Source organism: Dama dama, chromosome 1 (assembly GCF_033118175.1).
Source record: "Dama dama isolate Ldn47 chromosome 1, ASM3311817v1, whole genome shotgun sequence".
NCBI classification, from domain to species: Eukaryota; Metazoa; Chordata; class Mammalia; order Artiodactyla; family Cervidae; genus Dama; species Dama dama.
Window position 1 is genome coordinate 46,513,077 of NC_083681.1, and position 17,412 is coordinate 46,530,488.

At 41.6% G+C, this 17,412-nt stretch overlaps 1 protein-coding gene and 1 long non-coding RNA gene across 3 annotated transcripts in view; one reads left to right on the plus strand and one right to left on the minus strand.

Moving 5' to 3' along the window:
* The window catches only part of LOC133060682 (uncharacterized), a 175,973-nt gene extending 164,864 nt beyond the window's left edge, over nucleotides 1-11,109 (minus strand). For both annotated transcript variants that reach the window (XR_009693810.1, XR_009693805.1), the window contains exon 1: nucleotides 10,921-11,109. This is a non-coding gene — a long non-coding RNA (uncharacterized LOC133060682). The remainder of the gene's footprint in view (nucleotides 1-10,920) is intronic.
* Nucleotides 11,110-11,210: 101 nt separating this feature from the next.
* MRPL17 (mitochondrial ribosomal protein L17) lies at nucleotides 11,211-12,670 on the plus strand. Its single transcript, XM_061148314.1, has 3 exons — nucleotides 11,211-11,442; nucleotides 11,715-11,783; nucleotides 12,111-12,670. Exons 1-3 carry the CDS (start codon nucleotides 11,269-11,271, stop codon nucleotides 12,384-12,386), a joined length of 519 nt encoding a protein of 172 aa, XP_061004297.1. The 5' UTR covers nucleotides 11,211-11,268; the 3' UTR covers nucleotides 12,387-12,670.
* Nucleotides 12,671-17,412: the final 4,742 nt, after the last annotated feature.

Below are 17,412 nucleotides of genomic sequence, written 5' to 3' on the forward strand. Positions count from 1 at the left end.
CACTATTATCACTCTTTTAAATGTTAGCCACTCTGGACTATGTAGTACTAATAATTCACTATAGTTTGCATTTCCCTGATTACTACTAAGACTGGACTTCCTTCATTCCTTGTGACTATTTGAATATTCACTTATATAAACTGCCTGCTCAAGTCTTTCATCCATATTCATTTTGTGGTGATTTTATAGTTCTTTCCATATTCTGCATGTAGGCACTTTATCAGATATATGTGTTGCATAATGACTTCTCTACCAAAAATAGTACATAAAATTGAAATTTGAATGTCAATTGATTTCTTAGGGATCCAGCTATTATTTCCAAACTTGTAACTATCAGTTCACCCAATACAGGTGCCCCCTAAGCACACAAAGCAAGTATTAACAGGCATAAAGGTAGAAATGAACAGTAATACAATAAAAGTACAGGCATTTAAAAGCCCACTTAAATCCCTGGACAGATGATCTAGGCAGTAAATCAATAAAGAAATATGGGCCTTAAACAATGCATTTGACCAGGTTGACTTATTAGATACACAAAAAATATTTCATTCAAATAAAACAGAATACATATTCTTTTCAAGTGCCCAAGGAACATTCTTAATAATAAATCATATGCAATGCCACAAAACAAGTCTTAGTATATTTAAGAAAACTAAAATTATATCAACTATCTTGTCTAACCACAACAGAATAAAACAAGAATATAACCAAAAAAAAAAAAAAAAAAACTAGAAAAACCATAAACTTGGGGTCTAAACAACATGCTACTAAACAACAAATGGTTCCTTGAAGAAATCAAAGATAAAATTTAAAAAACAACCTCAAAACAATTGAAAATGAAAACAATGCTCCAAAACCTATGAGGCAGAACAAATGAGGCTCTAACAGGGAGGTGTATAGTAATATAGGCCTAACTAAAGAAAACAAACAAACAAAGCAGTCTCAAATAAACAAACTGACCTTATACCTAGAGGAATGAGAATTAAAAAGTGCAAACAAAACCTGAAGTTCATAAAAGAAAAATAATAAGCTTGGAGAAGAAATAATTGAAATAGATAGTGAAAAACAAGTGAAAAGATCAATGAAACTCAGCTAGTTCTTTGATGAGATAAAATTGATAAACCTCTAGTGAAACACATCAAGGGAAAAAAAGAAAGACAAAATAAACAAAATCAGTAAATAAAGAGAAACCATTAATAAATGTGGTTTTGCATCGCTCAACTTTGCAATCTAAAAACTTTGTTTTTAGATATTGGAATACATTCTTAAATAAATGTGGTTATATTGTACATCATTTTAAAGTACATTTCTCACTTTATGTTATTTTGCTAATGACATTACTTTCTGTGTATTTTATATTTATTTTAGACTACGGAAATTATATTAGACAAAAAGCAAACTCTATCAATTTTCTTATTCGAATTCAAAATGGGTTGTAAAGCAATTTGGAGAGTTTTATAAGTATTTTGAGGTGTTTCAATATATTAACAATTGGTTCCTTTATAATATTTTTAAATTCATTTTACATTAAAAAAAACTATTTTTCAGAAGCACAGAATTCATCAGTCTTGGTCAAAAGGCACAGAAAAAGTTAAGAACAGGTGGGCTGGATAATCAGCAAGGTTTCTTTCAAATGGATGAAGTTTATAGCTATTATCTCCTCCGATGAGTCTACTGTCCAACTTTTATATGGCTTAAGGGTTTCTAAGATAGTGGGCAGGGAACAAAAGGGTGGGTTTCCCTGACAGCTCAGTTGGTAAAGAATCCCTCTGCAATGCAAGAGCCCCCGGTTTGATTCCTGGGTCAGGAAGATCCCCTGGAGAAGGGATAGGCTACCCACTCCAGTATTCTTGGGCTTCCCTTGTGGCTCAGTTGGTAAAGAATCCACCTGCTATGCAGGAGACCTGGGTTCAATCTCTGGGTTAGGAAGATCCCCTGGAGAAGGGAAAGGCTACCCACTCCAGTACTCTGGCCTAGAGAATTCCATGGACTATAAAAGAAATTTCCAACTCCCAGTGATGAAGAAATATGCCAGCTAGGGTAAGAGACAGACCCAAAGCAAAAAGCAAGTCAGATACACTGCAAATACTACAGTCAGTGACATGTGTGAGTTCAGATTCATAAGAAATGCACGAAAGAAATCTTTTTAATAATTTAGACTCAATAGCAAAAGATCACAGAGAAAGGGGAGTACTGTGAGAGGTACAATTAGTGAGATGCCTGGTGTTGAAGTGTGATGAATGGAGAGTTGGACTATAAAGAAAGCTGAGCACCGAAGAATTGATGCTTTTGAACTGTGGTGTTGGAGAAGACTCTTGAGACTCCCTTGGACTGCAGGGAGATCAAACCAGTCAATCCTAAAGGAAATCAGTCCTGAAAATTCATTGGAAGGACTGACACTGAAGCTGAAACGCCAATACTTTGGCCACCTGATGTGAAAATGTAATTCATTTGAAAAGACCCTGATGCTGGGAAAGATTGAAGGCGGGAGGAGAAGGGGACGACAGAGGATGAGATGGTTGGATGGCATCACTGACTCAATGGACATGAGTTTGAGTAGGCTCCAGGAGTTGGTGATGGACAGGGAAGCCTTGCGTGCTGAAGTCTATAGGATTGCGAAGAGTCAGACATGACTGAGCGACTGAACTGTGATGGAAGGTAACTAACAAGCAATGTACATAGCCATATAGTAAATTCTCAACAAATATTTATCAGCTGAAAGAGAAAGGGGAAGATAAACAATTGATATAAGTAAAAGTGAAATCATCAAGGGACACAAACAAACAAAAATCCAAGTTCTCTTTTTTACAGACTTATATTGAAAAACTTTGCAGGGGTCGGTAAGAGCAGCACAGAACTAGGTTGGAGGTAGGCAGGGAGAGGAGATAAGATACATGAATCACAGTCTTTCTCTGACCTTAAAGGACCTTATAATTTCAGCAGCAGGCAGTTTATCTCACGATACAAGGAAATGAAGTAAAGAAGGGAAAGTACACACATGAGAAGAATGAGCCAAGCTGCAATTATCAATAGTCATCATTTCCAGAGGGAAGTGTCACCAGATAGGGTTATGCTGATTTCTATCCAACTCCATGTCCCTCTATAGCCCTGGACCACTTCAACTTTAGGTGCATATAGATTAGTGACTTATTTTCATAAATTCAACTGCTTACAAGATTTCTTGTTTTTATTTGGTATGTTTTGATTAATTATATTCTTCAATATTCCAATGATTTAAACTTGGGAAACTCATTTTAACTAAGCCCAATATGATCACAATTCCATCTGATAACAGAGACAAGCTCTGTCTTTGTCCAATCCTTCCTAGAGCACTGGATTGATCCAGAAAGGTGTCAAGACCCTCACCTAAAAGGAAAAAGAAAATCCAAAAGGAGGTAGTCCCTATGATACTTCACAGCATTCAGGATTCTAGGCATAGAATCAAACATTGGCTTGGAATCCAATCGACAGTTCCTTTTCACCATCATCACTAAATCCCCTATTGAACACTTGATCCCTGTACAGGCTGCAGGACATTGCTTCATGCAGGTATCAGCATAATAGGATGCAGTCATTCAGAGTAGAGGAAAAGGCCTGTTTTTCTATTTACAACACTTCTGACACCAAAGTAATTCTATTTTCAAAATCTCTCAAAGACAGTGAGTAGCAAGGGTTGGGAGGTAGACATAGCCTGGCCCAGTGTAAGCATAAGCAGGTGAATCATCTGTAAAGAATTTTAAAATAGTAATAAAACTGAAAGAAAGTCAATCTGATTTTCATCACATTGCATGACTATGCTAAACAATGTTAGTGATACAATAACTCTCGAAGAAAAATCTTTTGTTCCTCTAAGTTGTCCCATCACTTCATGGGAAATAGACAGGGAAACAGTGGAAACAGTGTCAGACTTTCTTTCTGGGGGCTCCAAAATCACCACAGATGGTGATTGCAGCCATGAAATTAAAAGACACTTTCTCCTTGGAAGAAAAGTTATGACCAACCTAGATAGCATATTTAAAAGCAGAGACATTACTTTGCCAACAAAGGTCCGTCTAGTCAAGGCTATGGTTTTTCCAGTAGTCATGTATGGATGTGAGAGTTGGACTGTGAAGAAAGCTGAGCGCCGAAAAATTCATGCTTTTGAACTGTGGTGTTGTAGAAGACTCTTGAGAGTCCCTTGGACTGCAAGAAGATCCAACCAGTCCATCCTAAAGGAGATCAGTCTGGGGTGTTCACTGGAAGGACTGATGCTGAAGCTGAAACTCCAATACTTTGGCCACCTCGTGTGAAGAGTTGAGTCACTGGAAAAGACCCTAATGCTGGGAAGGATTGGGGGCAGGAGGAGAAGGGGATGACAGAGGATGAGATGGCTGGATGGAATCACCAACTCGATGGACATGGGTTTGGGTAGACTCTGGGAGTTGGTGATGGACAGAGAGGCCTGGTGTGCTGCGATTCATGGGATCGCAAAGAGTTGGACACAACTGAGTGACTGAACTGAACTGAAGTGCTAAACAAATGACTGCTGTTGTTGTTCAATTGGTAAGTTATGCCCTACTCTTTGCAACCCCATGCATTGCAGCGCCCAGGCTTCTCTGTCCGCCACAATCTCCCAGAGCTCACATCAGGCACATTTTGTGCCTCCAATCCTTGTGGTAGAACATAGCCCTGCTTCTAAAACTATAAATTTAAAATAACCCTAGTTATGTAAGATTTTTCTTTCCTGAGTTATTTTTTGTTTTGAGATGAAGTTTCAAATAAGGTTAATCAGACACAAAAGTATCTGCAAACAACCAGAATATTCCTTGATCACCAGCTAGACACCAAGATTTAAAATTGTTCCTTGAATGTCAATCCACAAAATTGTACAGAAAGCCATTATCTATGCACCAACAAAATGTAAGGAAACTGACACAGACAAAAAGAATCAAAGCATGAATACTGCTGGGAGAACAAACAAGAATGACAGACTCACATAGCCAAAAAAAATATATTTTGAGTTTGTTCAAACTCAAGTCCATTGAGTTGGTGGTGCTACCTAACCATCTCATCCTTTGACACCCCATTTTCATTTTGCCTTCAATCTTCCCCAACATCAGGGTCTTTCCAAATGAGTCAGCTCTTTGCATCAGGTAGCCAAAGTACTGGAGCTTCAGCAACAATCCTTCCAATGAATATTCAGGACTGATTTCCTTTAGGATGGACTGGTTGGACCTCCTTGCAGTGCAAGGGACTCTCAAGAGTCTTCTCCAACACCACAGTTCAAAAGCATCAATTCTTCAGTGCTCAGCTTTCTTTATAGTCCAACTCTCACATCCATACATGACTACTGGAAAAACCACAGCTTTGACTATCCTGACCTTTGTCAGCAAAGTGATGTCTCTGCTTTTTAGTATGCTGTCTAGGTTTGTCATAGCTTTCTTTCCAAGGAGCAAGCATCTTTTAATTTCACAGGTGTAGTCACCATCTGCAGTGATTTTGGAGCCCAAGAAAATAAAATCTGTCATTGCTTCCACTTTTTTCCCTTCTCTCTGCCATGAGGTGATGGGATCAGATGCTATGATCTTAGATTTTTAATGTTGAATTTCAATCCAGCTTTTTCACTCTTCTTTTTCACCCTCATCAAGAAGCTCTTTAGATCCTCTTCACTTTCTGTCATTAGAGTGGTAACATCTGTATATCTGAGGCTGTTGATATTTCTCCCAAAATCTTGATTCCAGCTTGTGATTCATCCAGCCCAGCATTTTGCATGACATGATTACAATTGATATCGTATTATAATAAAATACATGTAAACTTCAAACTATCACTTTTTACAAACTAATCCACTAAAACATCTTATTCCACAGGCAAATTAATTTGAAAAATTATCAGTTACATAGTCAGATTCGGCCACATATCTTACTTTTCACAGTACTGATAAACTCATAGCAATTTGTTATCTTTCAAGCTCACATCAGGCACATTTTGTGCCTCCAATCCTTGTGATAGAACATAGCCCTGCTTCTAAAACTATAATTTAAAATAACCCTAGTCATGTAGATTTTTCTCTCCTGAGTTATTTTTTGTTTTGAGATGAAGTTTCAAATGAGGTCAATCAGACACAAAAGTATCTGCAAACAGTCAGATTACGCCTTGGACACCAGTAAGACACCAAGCTTTAAAATTGTTCCCTGAACATCAATCCACAAAATTGTATAAAAACCATTAACTATGCACCAACATAATGTAAGGAAAGTGACATAGATAAAAAGAATCAAAATATGAGTACTGCCAGGAGAACAAACAAGAGATGACAGTCTCATACAGACAAAAAATATTAAGTTGGTGCAAAAGTAATTGTGGGTTTGCATTGTTGAAATTTACCATTTGATATTGGAATACATTCTTAAATAAATGTGGTTATGTTAGCTATCATTTTAATGTGTATTTCTTGCTTTATGGTTTTTTGCTAATGACATTACTTGCTGTCTATTTTTGGAGAAGGCAATGGCAACCCACTCCAGTACTCTTGCCTGGAAAATCCCATGGACGGAGGAGCCTGGTGGGCTGCAGTCCATGGGGTAGCTAAGAGTTGGACACGACTGAGCGACTTCACTTTCACTTTCCACTTTCATGCATTGGAGAAGGAAATGGCAACCCACTCCAGTGTTCTTGCCTGGAGAATCCCAGGGATGGCGGAGCCTGGTGGGCTGCCGTCTATGGGGTCGCATAGAGTCGGATACAACTGAAGTGACTTAGCAGCAGCAGCTGTCTATTTTATACTTATTTTAGACTACAGAAAAGATTTTAGACAAAAAGCAAAGTCGATTTATTTTCTTATTCGAATTCAAAATGGGTCGTAAAGCAGAGGAGACAACTCACAACATCAACAACGCATTTGGCCCAGTAACTGCTAATAAATGTACAGAGCAGTGGTGGTTTAAGAAGTTTTGCAAAGGAGATGAGAGCATGGAAGATGAGGAGTGTATTGCCCAGTCATCAGAGGCTGACAATGACCAGCTGCGAGCCATCATCAAAGCGGGTCTTCTTACAACTACACAAGAAGTTACCAATGAACTCAATGCGGACCATTCTATAATCATTTGGGATTTGAAGCAAATTGGAAAGGTGAAAAAAGTCGGTATGTGGGTGCCTCACGAGCTAACCAGAAAACAAAAAATCGATGTTTTGAAGTGTCATCTTCTCTTATTCTGTGCAATAACAACAAACCATTTCTCAATCAGATTGTGATGTGATGAAAAATGGATTTTATATGACAAGTGGCAATGACCAGCTCTGTACTTGGACCAAGAAGAAGTCCAAAGCACTTCCCAAAGCCAAACTTGCACCAAGAAAAGGCCATGGTCACTGTTTTATGGTCTACTGTCATTCTGATCCACTATAGCTTTCTGAATCCCAGTGAAACCATTACATCTGAGAAGTATGCACAGCAAATTGATTTGTTGTTCGGTCACTCAGTCATGTTTGACTCTTTGAGACCACATGGACTGCAGCATGCCAGGTTTCCCTGTCCTTCATCTCCTGGACTCATGTCCATAGAGTCGGTGATGCCATCCAACCATCTCGTCCTCTGTCGTCCCTTTCTCCTCTTGCCTTCAATCTTTCCCAACATTAGGGTCTTTTCTAATGAGTTGGCTCTTTGCATCAGGAGCTTCAGCATCAGTCCTTCCAGGAAACAGATGAGTTGCACCAAAAACTGCAACACATGCAGCTGGCATTGGTCAACAGAAAGAGCCCAATTCTTCTCCATGACAATACCTGACCACATGTTGCACAACCAATGCTTCAGAAGTTGAATGAATTGGGCTGTGAAGTTTTGCCTCATCCATCATACTCACCTGACCTCTCATCAACCAACTATCACTTCTTCAAGCATCTCGAAAACTTTCTGCAGGGAAAACGCTTCCACAACCAGCAGGAGGCGGAAAATGCTTTCCAGGAGTTTGACCAATCCCAAAGCACAGATTTTTACACTACAGGAATAAATAAACTTATCCCTCATTGGCAAAAATGTGTTGATTGTATTGGTTCATATTTTGATTAATAAAGATGTGTTTGAGCCTAGTTATAATGATTTAAAATTTGTGATCCAAAACCACAATTACATTTGCCCCAACCTAAATGAATAAGGACAATGTTTGATGCTGTACATTTTCACCATGTGGATATTCCTTTTTTAAAGCAATGGATCAAATAATACCAGTGTCAATGTGCAATGTGCAATGTGCAAAATTCTCTGAATTTTGCAAAGAAGAAAATCTACCCAATTTTTACCAGTAGAAATTTAGGATGAATTTTCTGATGATGATGTTATAGTGAAATGCGGAGATAACTGAAAGCTGCAAGAATTAATCCCTAATAAATGAGACATAGAGAATATTGCAATTTCTGGAATTTATTGTGAACTGTGGTTTGTATAATTTTCTGCCAACATGTCCATATGTTTAAGACTTTTCCTATTTTCATAATTGTTGCTTCAGACTAAAGAAATTTTTCAAAATTAAAATTAACAAGAAGTGTTCACTGGTTATCTAAGAGGAAAACAGAATGACAAATATAAATATGCTTTCTAACAAACATGAATATGTGTCTAGGACTTCTGTAACAAAATGTCACAAACTGGGCAGAAATTTACTATCTTATAGTTCAAAAGTCCAAAATCAACTTGTCAGCTAGGCCAAGTATTCTCTGAAGTATTTACGGAAAAATCTTCCATATCTTGTGACAGGGATAGAGTAAAGGAAAGAAGTAGGTGATTAAATAGTTAATCCCACTAGGGGATTGCAAGTAGAAAATATATGGGAGACCTCTGTAAGTTAATGAATACTCAAGAAAGCAGGTTTGCTTAACCACAAAACCAAGCAGGCTTGCTTAGCAACAAAACCACATAATAGAAGCAAGAGACATGACCCCAAACAAAAAAACAATGGTAGCATGAGCCCCACATCCTGACCAATGAACTCAGTAAGTTAGGACATGCTCTGTGCACACATAAAAAACAATAATTTGTGAACCTAGCTTGACCATGTAAGGACAAGAAAACTTCCCTGCCCAGCTTGGAGGAGGAACAAACAATGGAAGCATGACCTCTACTCAAGAATGACAAGGAAGTCTTCTCCTCCTCCTCACTTTTTGATTATAAAACTGTAGCCCAGTAAGTTTTTGGGGTGTAGCAACCTCGTGTCTGCCTGCTTATAAGTCTCACAAGCGTCCTATTCTAATAAGCCAATTCTTATCTTTCATTTTTTTCTCTCGCTGAATTCTTTCTGCCTCTCGCTGAATTCTTTCTGCACTGAGACATAAAGGATCACAACTCTTCAGAGCCTCCCAACAGGACACTTGACAGTTTCACTTGCTCCTAAGTTTCTTATGTTTGCCAGAAATCCTTGTCTTGCATTAGACAACTCTGATCTCTGCCTTCCTGGTGACATGGCATTCTCCTTGTGTGTCTCTGTCTCTTCACAAGTGTTCTTTTTACAAGGACACCAGCCATTTTGGATTAGGCATCCACCCTAGTCCAGCTGCAGTCCATGGGGTCGCAAAGAGTGGGACACGGCTGAGCAACTGAACTGAGCTAGTCCAGTATGACCTCATCTTAACCAATTACATCTGCAAGGACTCTATTTTCAAAGAAAGTCACATCCTGAGGTATTGGGTGAAAGAGATACAGGAGGTGTGGGGGTGGGGTAGGACTTAGCATATATTTTTTTTGCGGGGGACACATCTGAATACAAAACAAGGAACAATTTTGATTAGGTCATTGCAAATCAGCTGACACAAAGGCTCAAAACCAGAAACTACAATGTTATTGTTCATTTCTTTAACACATAAATGCATACATATGTTTTCCCCTTTTAAAATAAAAAACACAGTGATGTAATTTAAAAAAAACGAAGAGCTGACTCATATGAAAAGACACTGATGCTGGGAAAGACTGAGGGCAGGAGGAGAAGGGGACGACAGAGGATGAGATGGTTGGATGGCATCACCAACTTGATGGACACGAGTTTAGGTAAACTCTGGGAGTTGGTGATGGACAGGAAAGCCTGGTGTGCTGTGGTCCATGATGTTGCAAATAGTCGGACACGACTGAGTGACTGAACTGAACTGAATTTAAAAACATTAAATCATTACTTTTCCTTTGAGCACAGTAATTTTTCTTGAACTAGGATGGTTATATGCGCTTTGTGAATTAAAAATGTTACCTGCCACATCAGTAAACAAATGATGTTGCAGCCATCAGCCACTGCAGCCACCTCCACTCCACCACAGTAAACCCCAAGGAAACTCAGGACAGAAACATAACCCTCCCCAGTGAATCATCAGACACTGCAGCCACTCACTGAATGAAGCAACCTGAGGAGACTCCGATGAGAAAACAGGATACTAGCCCCAAATAGCTGGGGTGCATATCAAAACAAGGATCTCAGTGAGCCTAGACTCTTGCATCTTCTCATACATAGAAAAGCACTAAATTCCTTGAGATATCTGGCTTTCTTTAAGAGTAATCTTTTGATGCTCCAACTACCCGGTCTTCCCTGCAAAATCTCTTATATTTTCTGGCCCCCACCCATCCCAAACCCCTTCTACAACCCCCTCTGCCACCATAGCCTCTCGGACTTATCTTAGCTACTGTGTCCTGGGATCAAGTCCTCAGTTTTGTCTGCTAGATAAAACAACTCTCAACTTTCCCGTTGTACTTTTTTTTTCCAGTCAACAACTTCAAGGAAAGAAAATTTTCACCATCTCCGTTTCTTTCCTATCATTGTTATTCCATTCATTTCGCCATTACTACTGAAAACAATTTTCTTTTCAAAATGACACGCTCAGCGTGTCAGACGCCCCGCGCCTCAAGAAGAGCTGGTCTGCCGGCCTGAAGACTGAACACCGCCAGTCTCTTTCCCCTCAGGTACTCACTCTCCCAGCCAGCTCCTGGCGGAGATTCCCAGCGCGGGGTCCTATGACGACTGTCGCAGCACCAGAGAAACCGTCGGCCTGCTCACTCCACACTAGGGGGCGCCTGGCTCCCAAGCAAACCAGCAGCGCTCGCTAGACCAAACTCCGCCCGTCTCTCCTCCTCCGGACGAGGTCAACGCCCCGTCCCCGCCCTCCCCAAGGCTGCCAACGAGGCAGGCTCTGATACACATGCGCAAACACGTCCACCACGCTGCTACGTAAGGCACGTGTGTCCTCTAAGCTCCGCCTCTCGGCCGCGTCTCTGAGTTTCCAGTTCCGGCCTCACAGGGGCTGGGAGAAGCTGGGAACATGCGGCTGTCGTTCGCCGTCGCGATCTCCCACGGCCGCGTATACCGCCGCCTAGGCCTTGGTCCCGAGTCCCGCATCCACCTGTTGCAGAACTTGCTTACGGGACTGGTGCGACACGAACGCATCGAGGCGTCATGGGCACGCGTGGACGAGCTGAAGGGCTACGCCGAGAAGGTAAGGGGCGTGACCCTCTTGTTCCTCTCGTAGGTCTGGCCTCAGGGGGCGAGATCCGGCTGGAGTTGGGGAAGAATTGGGACCGCCCTGGTATACTCCTGGGGCCCCTCAAATGGAGAACTAATTAGGACTGCGTGGTTAGAGGTAGCCTGAATTAGCGACGTGCTTTACTAGTGTATGGAATGAATTAGGTTGCAGTCTGGCATTAGAGGATTAAGATTGACGCCTCCTTTCTTGCTTGGATTTTGGTCAGTGATGTTGTGTCCTCACAGCTCATCGACTACGGGAAGCTGGGAGACACCAACGAACGAGCCATGCGCATGGCTGATTTCTGGCTCACGGTGAGTGCATCCTGTCCACTTCCCAGATCTTATTCTTTGCTCCCTAAGTGGGAGGGAGTTTTTAGAGGAAAGGGAACTGGGCGGAATTAAGACACGCATTTACGGACAAATGTGAACTAAGTTAGAGATACTTCCTACGTTGAGTTCAACGTGAATCTCAGTCTACACAACTGCCTGTAATTGATCACTTTATAATACCAAGTCAGAGGGTGAGGGAAGGGATGTGGGTGGGTGTGTGTTTGGACCCTACCTTTGGGGATGCTGAAAGTTAATGTCTCGGTAATGGTGCCTGACTTTGCTCTCTCCTGGAAAACTCTACCCCTCTAGGAGAAAGACTTGATCCCAAAGCTGTTTCAAGTACTGGCCCCTCGGTACCAAGGTCAGAATGGGGGCTACACGAGAATGCTGCAGATCCCAAATCGGAATCAGCAGGATCGGGCCAAAATGGCAGTCATTGAGTACAAAGGGAACTGTCTCCCACCCCTGCCCCTGCCACGCAGAGACAGCAACCTTACACTCCTAAACCAGCTGCTTCAGGGGCTGCGGCAGGACCAGGAAGCAAGCACCCACAGTTCCCGCCTAGCTCAAACACCAGAGGTTTAACTGGAGCCAAAGGGCATGTGGCCCTCATCATTGCCCATGATCACAGGCCTTGGGAGCTCTTTTAAGCTCTAAGAACTGGAATGTGAGTTGTAAAATGGACTGTCTGATTGGAGTCTGGAGCCCAGAACTTTCTGAGAGCCAGATAACCTTTTCTTTGCACAACAGGTAAAAATTCATTGTATGTATGTAAACTGATGGTTTCCCCCCTTTGGATTTCTGGAGAATGAGAACGCCACATCCGTCTGTGTGAGATAGTAAATTCATGGCATGTTTCTGGCTCTTAATCTGGGTTGTGTTGAATTAACACAGTTTTGTTTTTCTTAATGCCTGGTTATATGGGGCATGTATTCTGTAATTCCAAACTCGCCCCCATAGGTGATTGAGTTTTGGTATCTAGCATAAAGACTGAGCCCCTGGGGTTTCTTAAAGATTACTTCCTGACAAGGGTGGTAGGGTGAACATCTAGAAGTGAACTTTCCCTAATAATCTGGTACCCTAGGAACCTTCAGGGTTCCATTCCTCTGTTTGTGAACAGGATCACATGTTACCCTCAAGTGCTCCCCTCAAACCCTGAATGGACTTCAGAGGAGAGGATCACCAACCTGGTGAGGAGAGTGGAAGCATTTAGCAGAGGATGTTGACTGCAGGATAAGCTCCTTCCTCTTGGGGTGGGAATGGAGGGGTGAAGGAGAAGGTTGAAGTGGAAGGAAAATTAGGAAGTTAAATCCGTGGGAATTTCCTGGAAGTTTTCATTGTTGTCAAATCTGGGCCTCCCTGGGAACTCGGAAGAAGGAAATCCGGCTTCAGAATGGTCAGGGGATGTGAGAGGTAGGAAGTTCCTTTATGTGCACTAGGAACAGTGAAGCCAGACTGGGCCCAGCCAGGCTGCCCATCCCTCACACTCAGAAGCTTCACTTGGGAAATAGTCATGGGAAGTCTTGGAGCTATCATCCCTGCACGAACACGGGATTGCAGGGCCTAGCAGATCCCAGATTGCTAGTACAGTGGAAAAAAGATTTTTATCTTAGGGCAGACCTTCAGAGGGTTTTTGGCCCACCAAACCCATACACTGTTTGAGATAATAACGTTGCAGGTAGAGAGTTCACCAGTCTAGCAGACAGATACTAGCCTAGGTGACAGCTACTCTGGTCCTGTTTCAGGACAGCTCCCTAAGTCTGAGAAACTGATCTGCCCCGAACAGAGGTCTCATCTCTTTTACTCTACTCCAGTTGGTCTTCTACACTATTATAAAAAAGCTCTTTCTGATGTTATATTTTGAGTGACACATAGTAGGCACTTAGAACATTTATTGACTAAACATTTAACTCTGAATGCTTCTCCAAAAAAACTTGCCCCCTTTCTGTCTTTTTGGCACTAACTCATTGCCCTCAGCCAGATATCTTGGAGTCAGTCTTGACTCCTAGAGAAAGTACTTTCCTTAAAATTAAAACCACATCTTTAGGTATTGGTAACAGGTGGGTTATGACTGGACTCTCATATCTTTTCCTCTTAGGCCCCAGAAATATACCTTCCTTTGGGGCTTTCAGTAGTTCCTCAAGTGTTTTATTCGGCATCTGCTAGTACTCAGCATCATTTTAGGCACTAGGGATGTACTAGTTAACAAGTGTTAGCCATATGTCAGGCCCTGGGCTACATACTAGGATATAGAATTGAGAAGAAACAACCTTTGCCATCAAGGAGCTCACAGCCTGATGGGCCGTGTCCAGTGCCACAGTGGTCTCAAGAGACACTGCATCCCCTTTACTGTTTTAGCCTATATAATAGATAGAGTACGTGAATCCTAAAGCATTTACTAAAGGCTCGGGGATTGGTGCAATGGTAAAGAACTCCCCTGCCAATGCAAGAGACAAGAGTTCAGTTCCTGGGTTGGGAAAATCCTCTGGAGTAGGAAATGGCAACCCACTCCAGTATTCTTGCCTGGAAAATTCCATGGACAGTCTCATGGGCTGCAGTCCATGGGTTCGCAGAGTTGGACTGGACTGAACACAAACACTGTGATAACACCAGGGAAATAACAATGTAGCAGTTTCACTAATCAAGCCTATAAATGGCAAGTCTTCACCTAAATAGGTGGAGTATGACCCCAGATCCATGCTGGCACCTGTTTAATAAACTCCAAACTCCCAAGAGAGGCCCAAGTATACTAAAAATTCCCTCCTACTTGCAAAGATTCTCTGTTCAGGCTCCAGCTTCACAAGTTATGCCCATTCTCCTCAAAACGTAACAAATTTACTCTAGTCTCAATAGATCAATGGCAGTGTAAGCCCAGTATCCAAAGGAAACTACTATGAAAGTCAGAGACTTATGTTACACTTATTTTCTGCAGTAAAATTAGCACATCATGTGAAATTTATTTCCATAGTGTTTCTCAAATCTGTAAACACACCTCCCTAGTCTGAAGTCCCAGACCTCTCTCCTGGACTACTCCCACAGCCCCCTGATTTACTTCCCTCCACACTGCAGCCATAGTAATAGGGATCTGCTGTCTTAATTCTCTGCTCTTCTTTTCCAGTAGGGAAGGAGTCCACATTCCTTACTGTGATTCTCCTCAATGAGTAGGCATCTGCTCATTGCTCCAACTTCTCTTGTCTCTAATTTTATGTTCCAGAGTCTTGGAGGTTTCCCTATACTTGGGCTTCCCAGATGGGACTAGTGGTAAAGAACCTGCCTGCCAATGCAGGAGACATAAGAGACACAGGTTGGATCCCTGGGTTGGGAAGATGCCCTGGAGGAGGGCATGGCAACCCATGCCAGTATTCTTGCCTGGAGAATCCCCATGGACAGAGAAGCCTGGCGGGCTACCGTCCATAGGATCACAAAGAGTCGGACACACTTAGCACTTCCTGTGCGTGGCTTTCCATAATACATTTTGTTCATCTACCACCCAGAGAACTCTCTGCCTTTTACCTCCCTGACTTGTACACACACTTGTGGCATCTCTTGGGTGACTGCTCTGACCATCTCCAAACTTAAGTTTATTACTTAGTGACCCTAGGTCCCACTACGGTATTTCCATAATGCACTGAGTTTACCACCTTGCGTTACAGTTTCCTGCAGTGGGTTGATTCCCAAACAAACCCCCCAGATTAGTCTAAAGGCAGTCATGGTACTTCCACCCCCTGGCTATTGATGGATTCAGAGATAGAGAGGTCTTAAATAATTTGAGGCAGTGAGAATCCAGGCTCTGAATCACATATTATTCTGATAAACAGGGAACTGGCTCAAGGCTGAAGATGATACTGAAAATGGTAGGTCAGAACAACTAAAAGATACTATATAATAAGAATCTTTAATGATTATTCCCATTTGTGCCTGAGTTTTTTCTATGAATTGCTACCAAAAGTAATCTGATACATGTTTTGTAGTGTTGAATCTTTAGTGTTTCTCCAAAATTATTTTTACTATGACCCGCAGATCAAAATACATTTACATCAGAACACAGTATTGATGTGTATACATATATATTGTTGAAACAAAAGCATCACACAAAACATTATTTATAAATATGTGCACTGATACTGTCTACTCTCTTCTAGTTTACTTTTTTAAAGTGAGTGTCCCAACTCACCAAGTTGATTTTACAACTCAGTTATGTTTTACAACCTAGCTCTGAAAAACCTGATTTAAGCCAGCATTACAGTGATTCAGCATTAGCTTTGCTGGATAAAATCCAAGCTTGTATCCTGGCACAAAGGCCTTCTATGACCTGGCCTCAGTCACCTCTCAGACTTGTCTCCTACCTTAATCCTATAGTTAACTTGTTACTCTCCAAATGTATCATACCTTTCTGCATGATGGTGCCTCTAGTGTAGTGCTTGCCCTCTTTCAGGTTACCTCCTACATGTCATTCAAATCTCTACTCAGTTTTTTGAGGCCAACTTCACATCACCTTCCATATGGGAATAGGTCTATTCTTGGGTGCAGTAAGAGCCCTGAGGCATGGCTTTCAAAGCATTCTCACACTGTACTATAGTTGCCTGTCTGCTTGACTGACTCCTTCACTCAACTGAGCACCCAAAGCCAGGAACTGGGATTCACCCTTCTGGATAACTCTGTTCCTACAATTAAACCTGAATTCAATGTATGTTTTTTAAATGAGGAGGCGTCAGCTACATGTTGTCTTTGTCATAATCAGCTCTCTGGCTCAGCTTTACAAAACCATAAACGTGGTACTGTATGCAGGGACAGTGCTGAGCTACACCACTGAAGATACCAAAGCTGAAGAAACGGGCTTCTTCCTCTCCAGGGACTTAGGTGTTCATAATGACAATCAAGAATGTAAACTTGTGTCTAACTCTGATTTCCCACACATTTCATATTTCAATTTCCTGAAATATTTCTTACCTACCTACAGACAGAAAATACCTATACATTTTCCAAGATGTAGCCAGAAGCTGATCTGTTGCCTCCTCTAAGAAGTATTCACTGAATTCTGCAAACTAAGTTAGGGACTTTTCCAGTGGTCCAGTTTCTTGTGGTACACCCTTCCTTGTAGCAATGGCACAGTTACGTTGTTCAACACCCATCACTAGCTGATAAATTCCTAGAGGGTAGGGGAGGTGCCTAATGAACTCTTGGACTACCCAGTAGAGAACATGGGGAAAATAGGCATCTATAAATGTCTCAACTGAGTCAATATATTGTACTAAGTTCTTCAGCCAAGTTCTGCATTTTGAGTTTCCTAACTCCTCCCTTCCCCAGTTTCCTCTTACTTCATCTGAAAATGAACTTCCTGCAACGCTGATTCCCCATTGTTCACTACTGGATAATGTCCATACCCATGAAGTTTTCCTCTGTGCCCTTAAATGTGGGGGCATATTGTAGCTCTGACTCAGGGACATGAATTCAGTAGTTAAATTTGAGCTGTTCTAATAATAAAAAGGGTTTCCCTGGTGGCTCAGATGGTAAAGAATCTGCCTGCAATGTGGGAGGTCTAGGTTTGATTCCTAAATGGTCTGTGTTTTTATTTTGAGGAAAGGAGTGTCAACTTATGTGACATTTTGCA

What these genes read in the sequence shown, in the direction of transcription:
- MRPL17 (XM_061148314.1), top strand. Translation starts at nt 11,269, where the DNA reads ATGCGGCTGTCGTTCGCCGTCGCGATCTCCCACGGCCGCGTATACCGC. An exon ending in TGAAGGGCTACGCCGAGAAG is followed by an intron (nt 11,443 to 11,714) that starts GTAAGGGGCGTG and finishes GTGTCCTCACAG; the next exon opens with CTCATCGACTACGGGAAGCT. An exon ending in TGGCTGATTTCTGGCTCACG is followed by an intron (nt 11,784 to 12,110) that starts GTGAGTGCATCC and finishes CTACCCCTCTAG; the next exon opens with GAGAAAGACTTGATCCCAAA.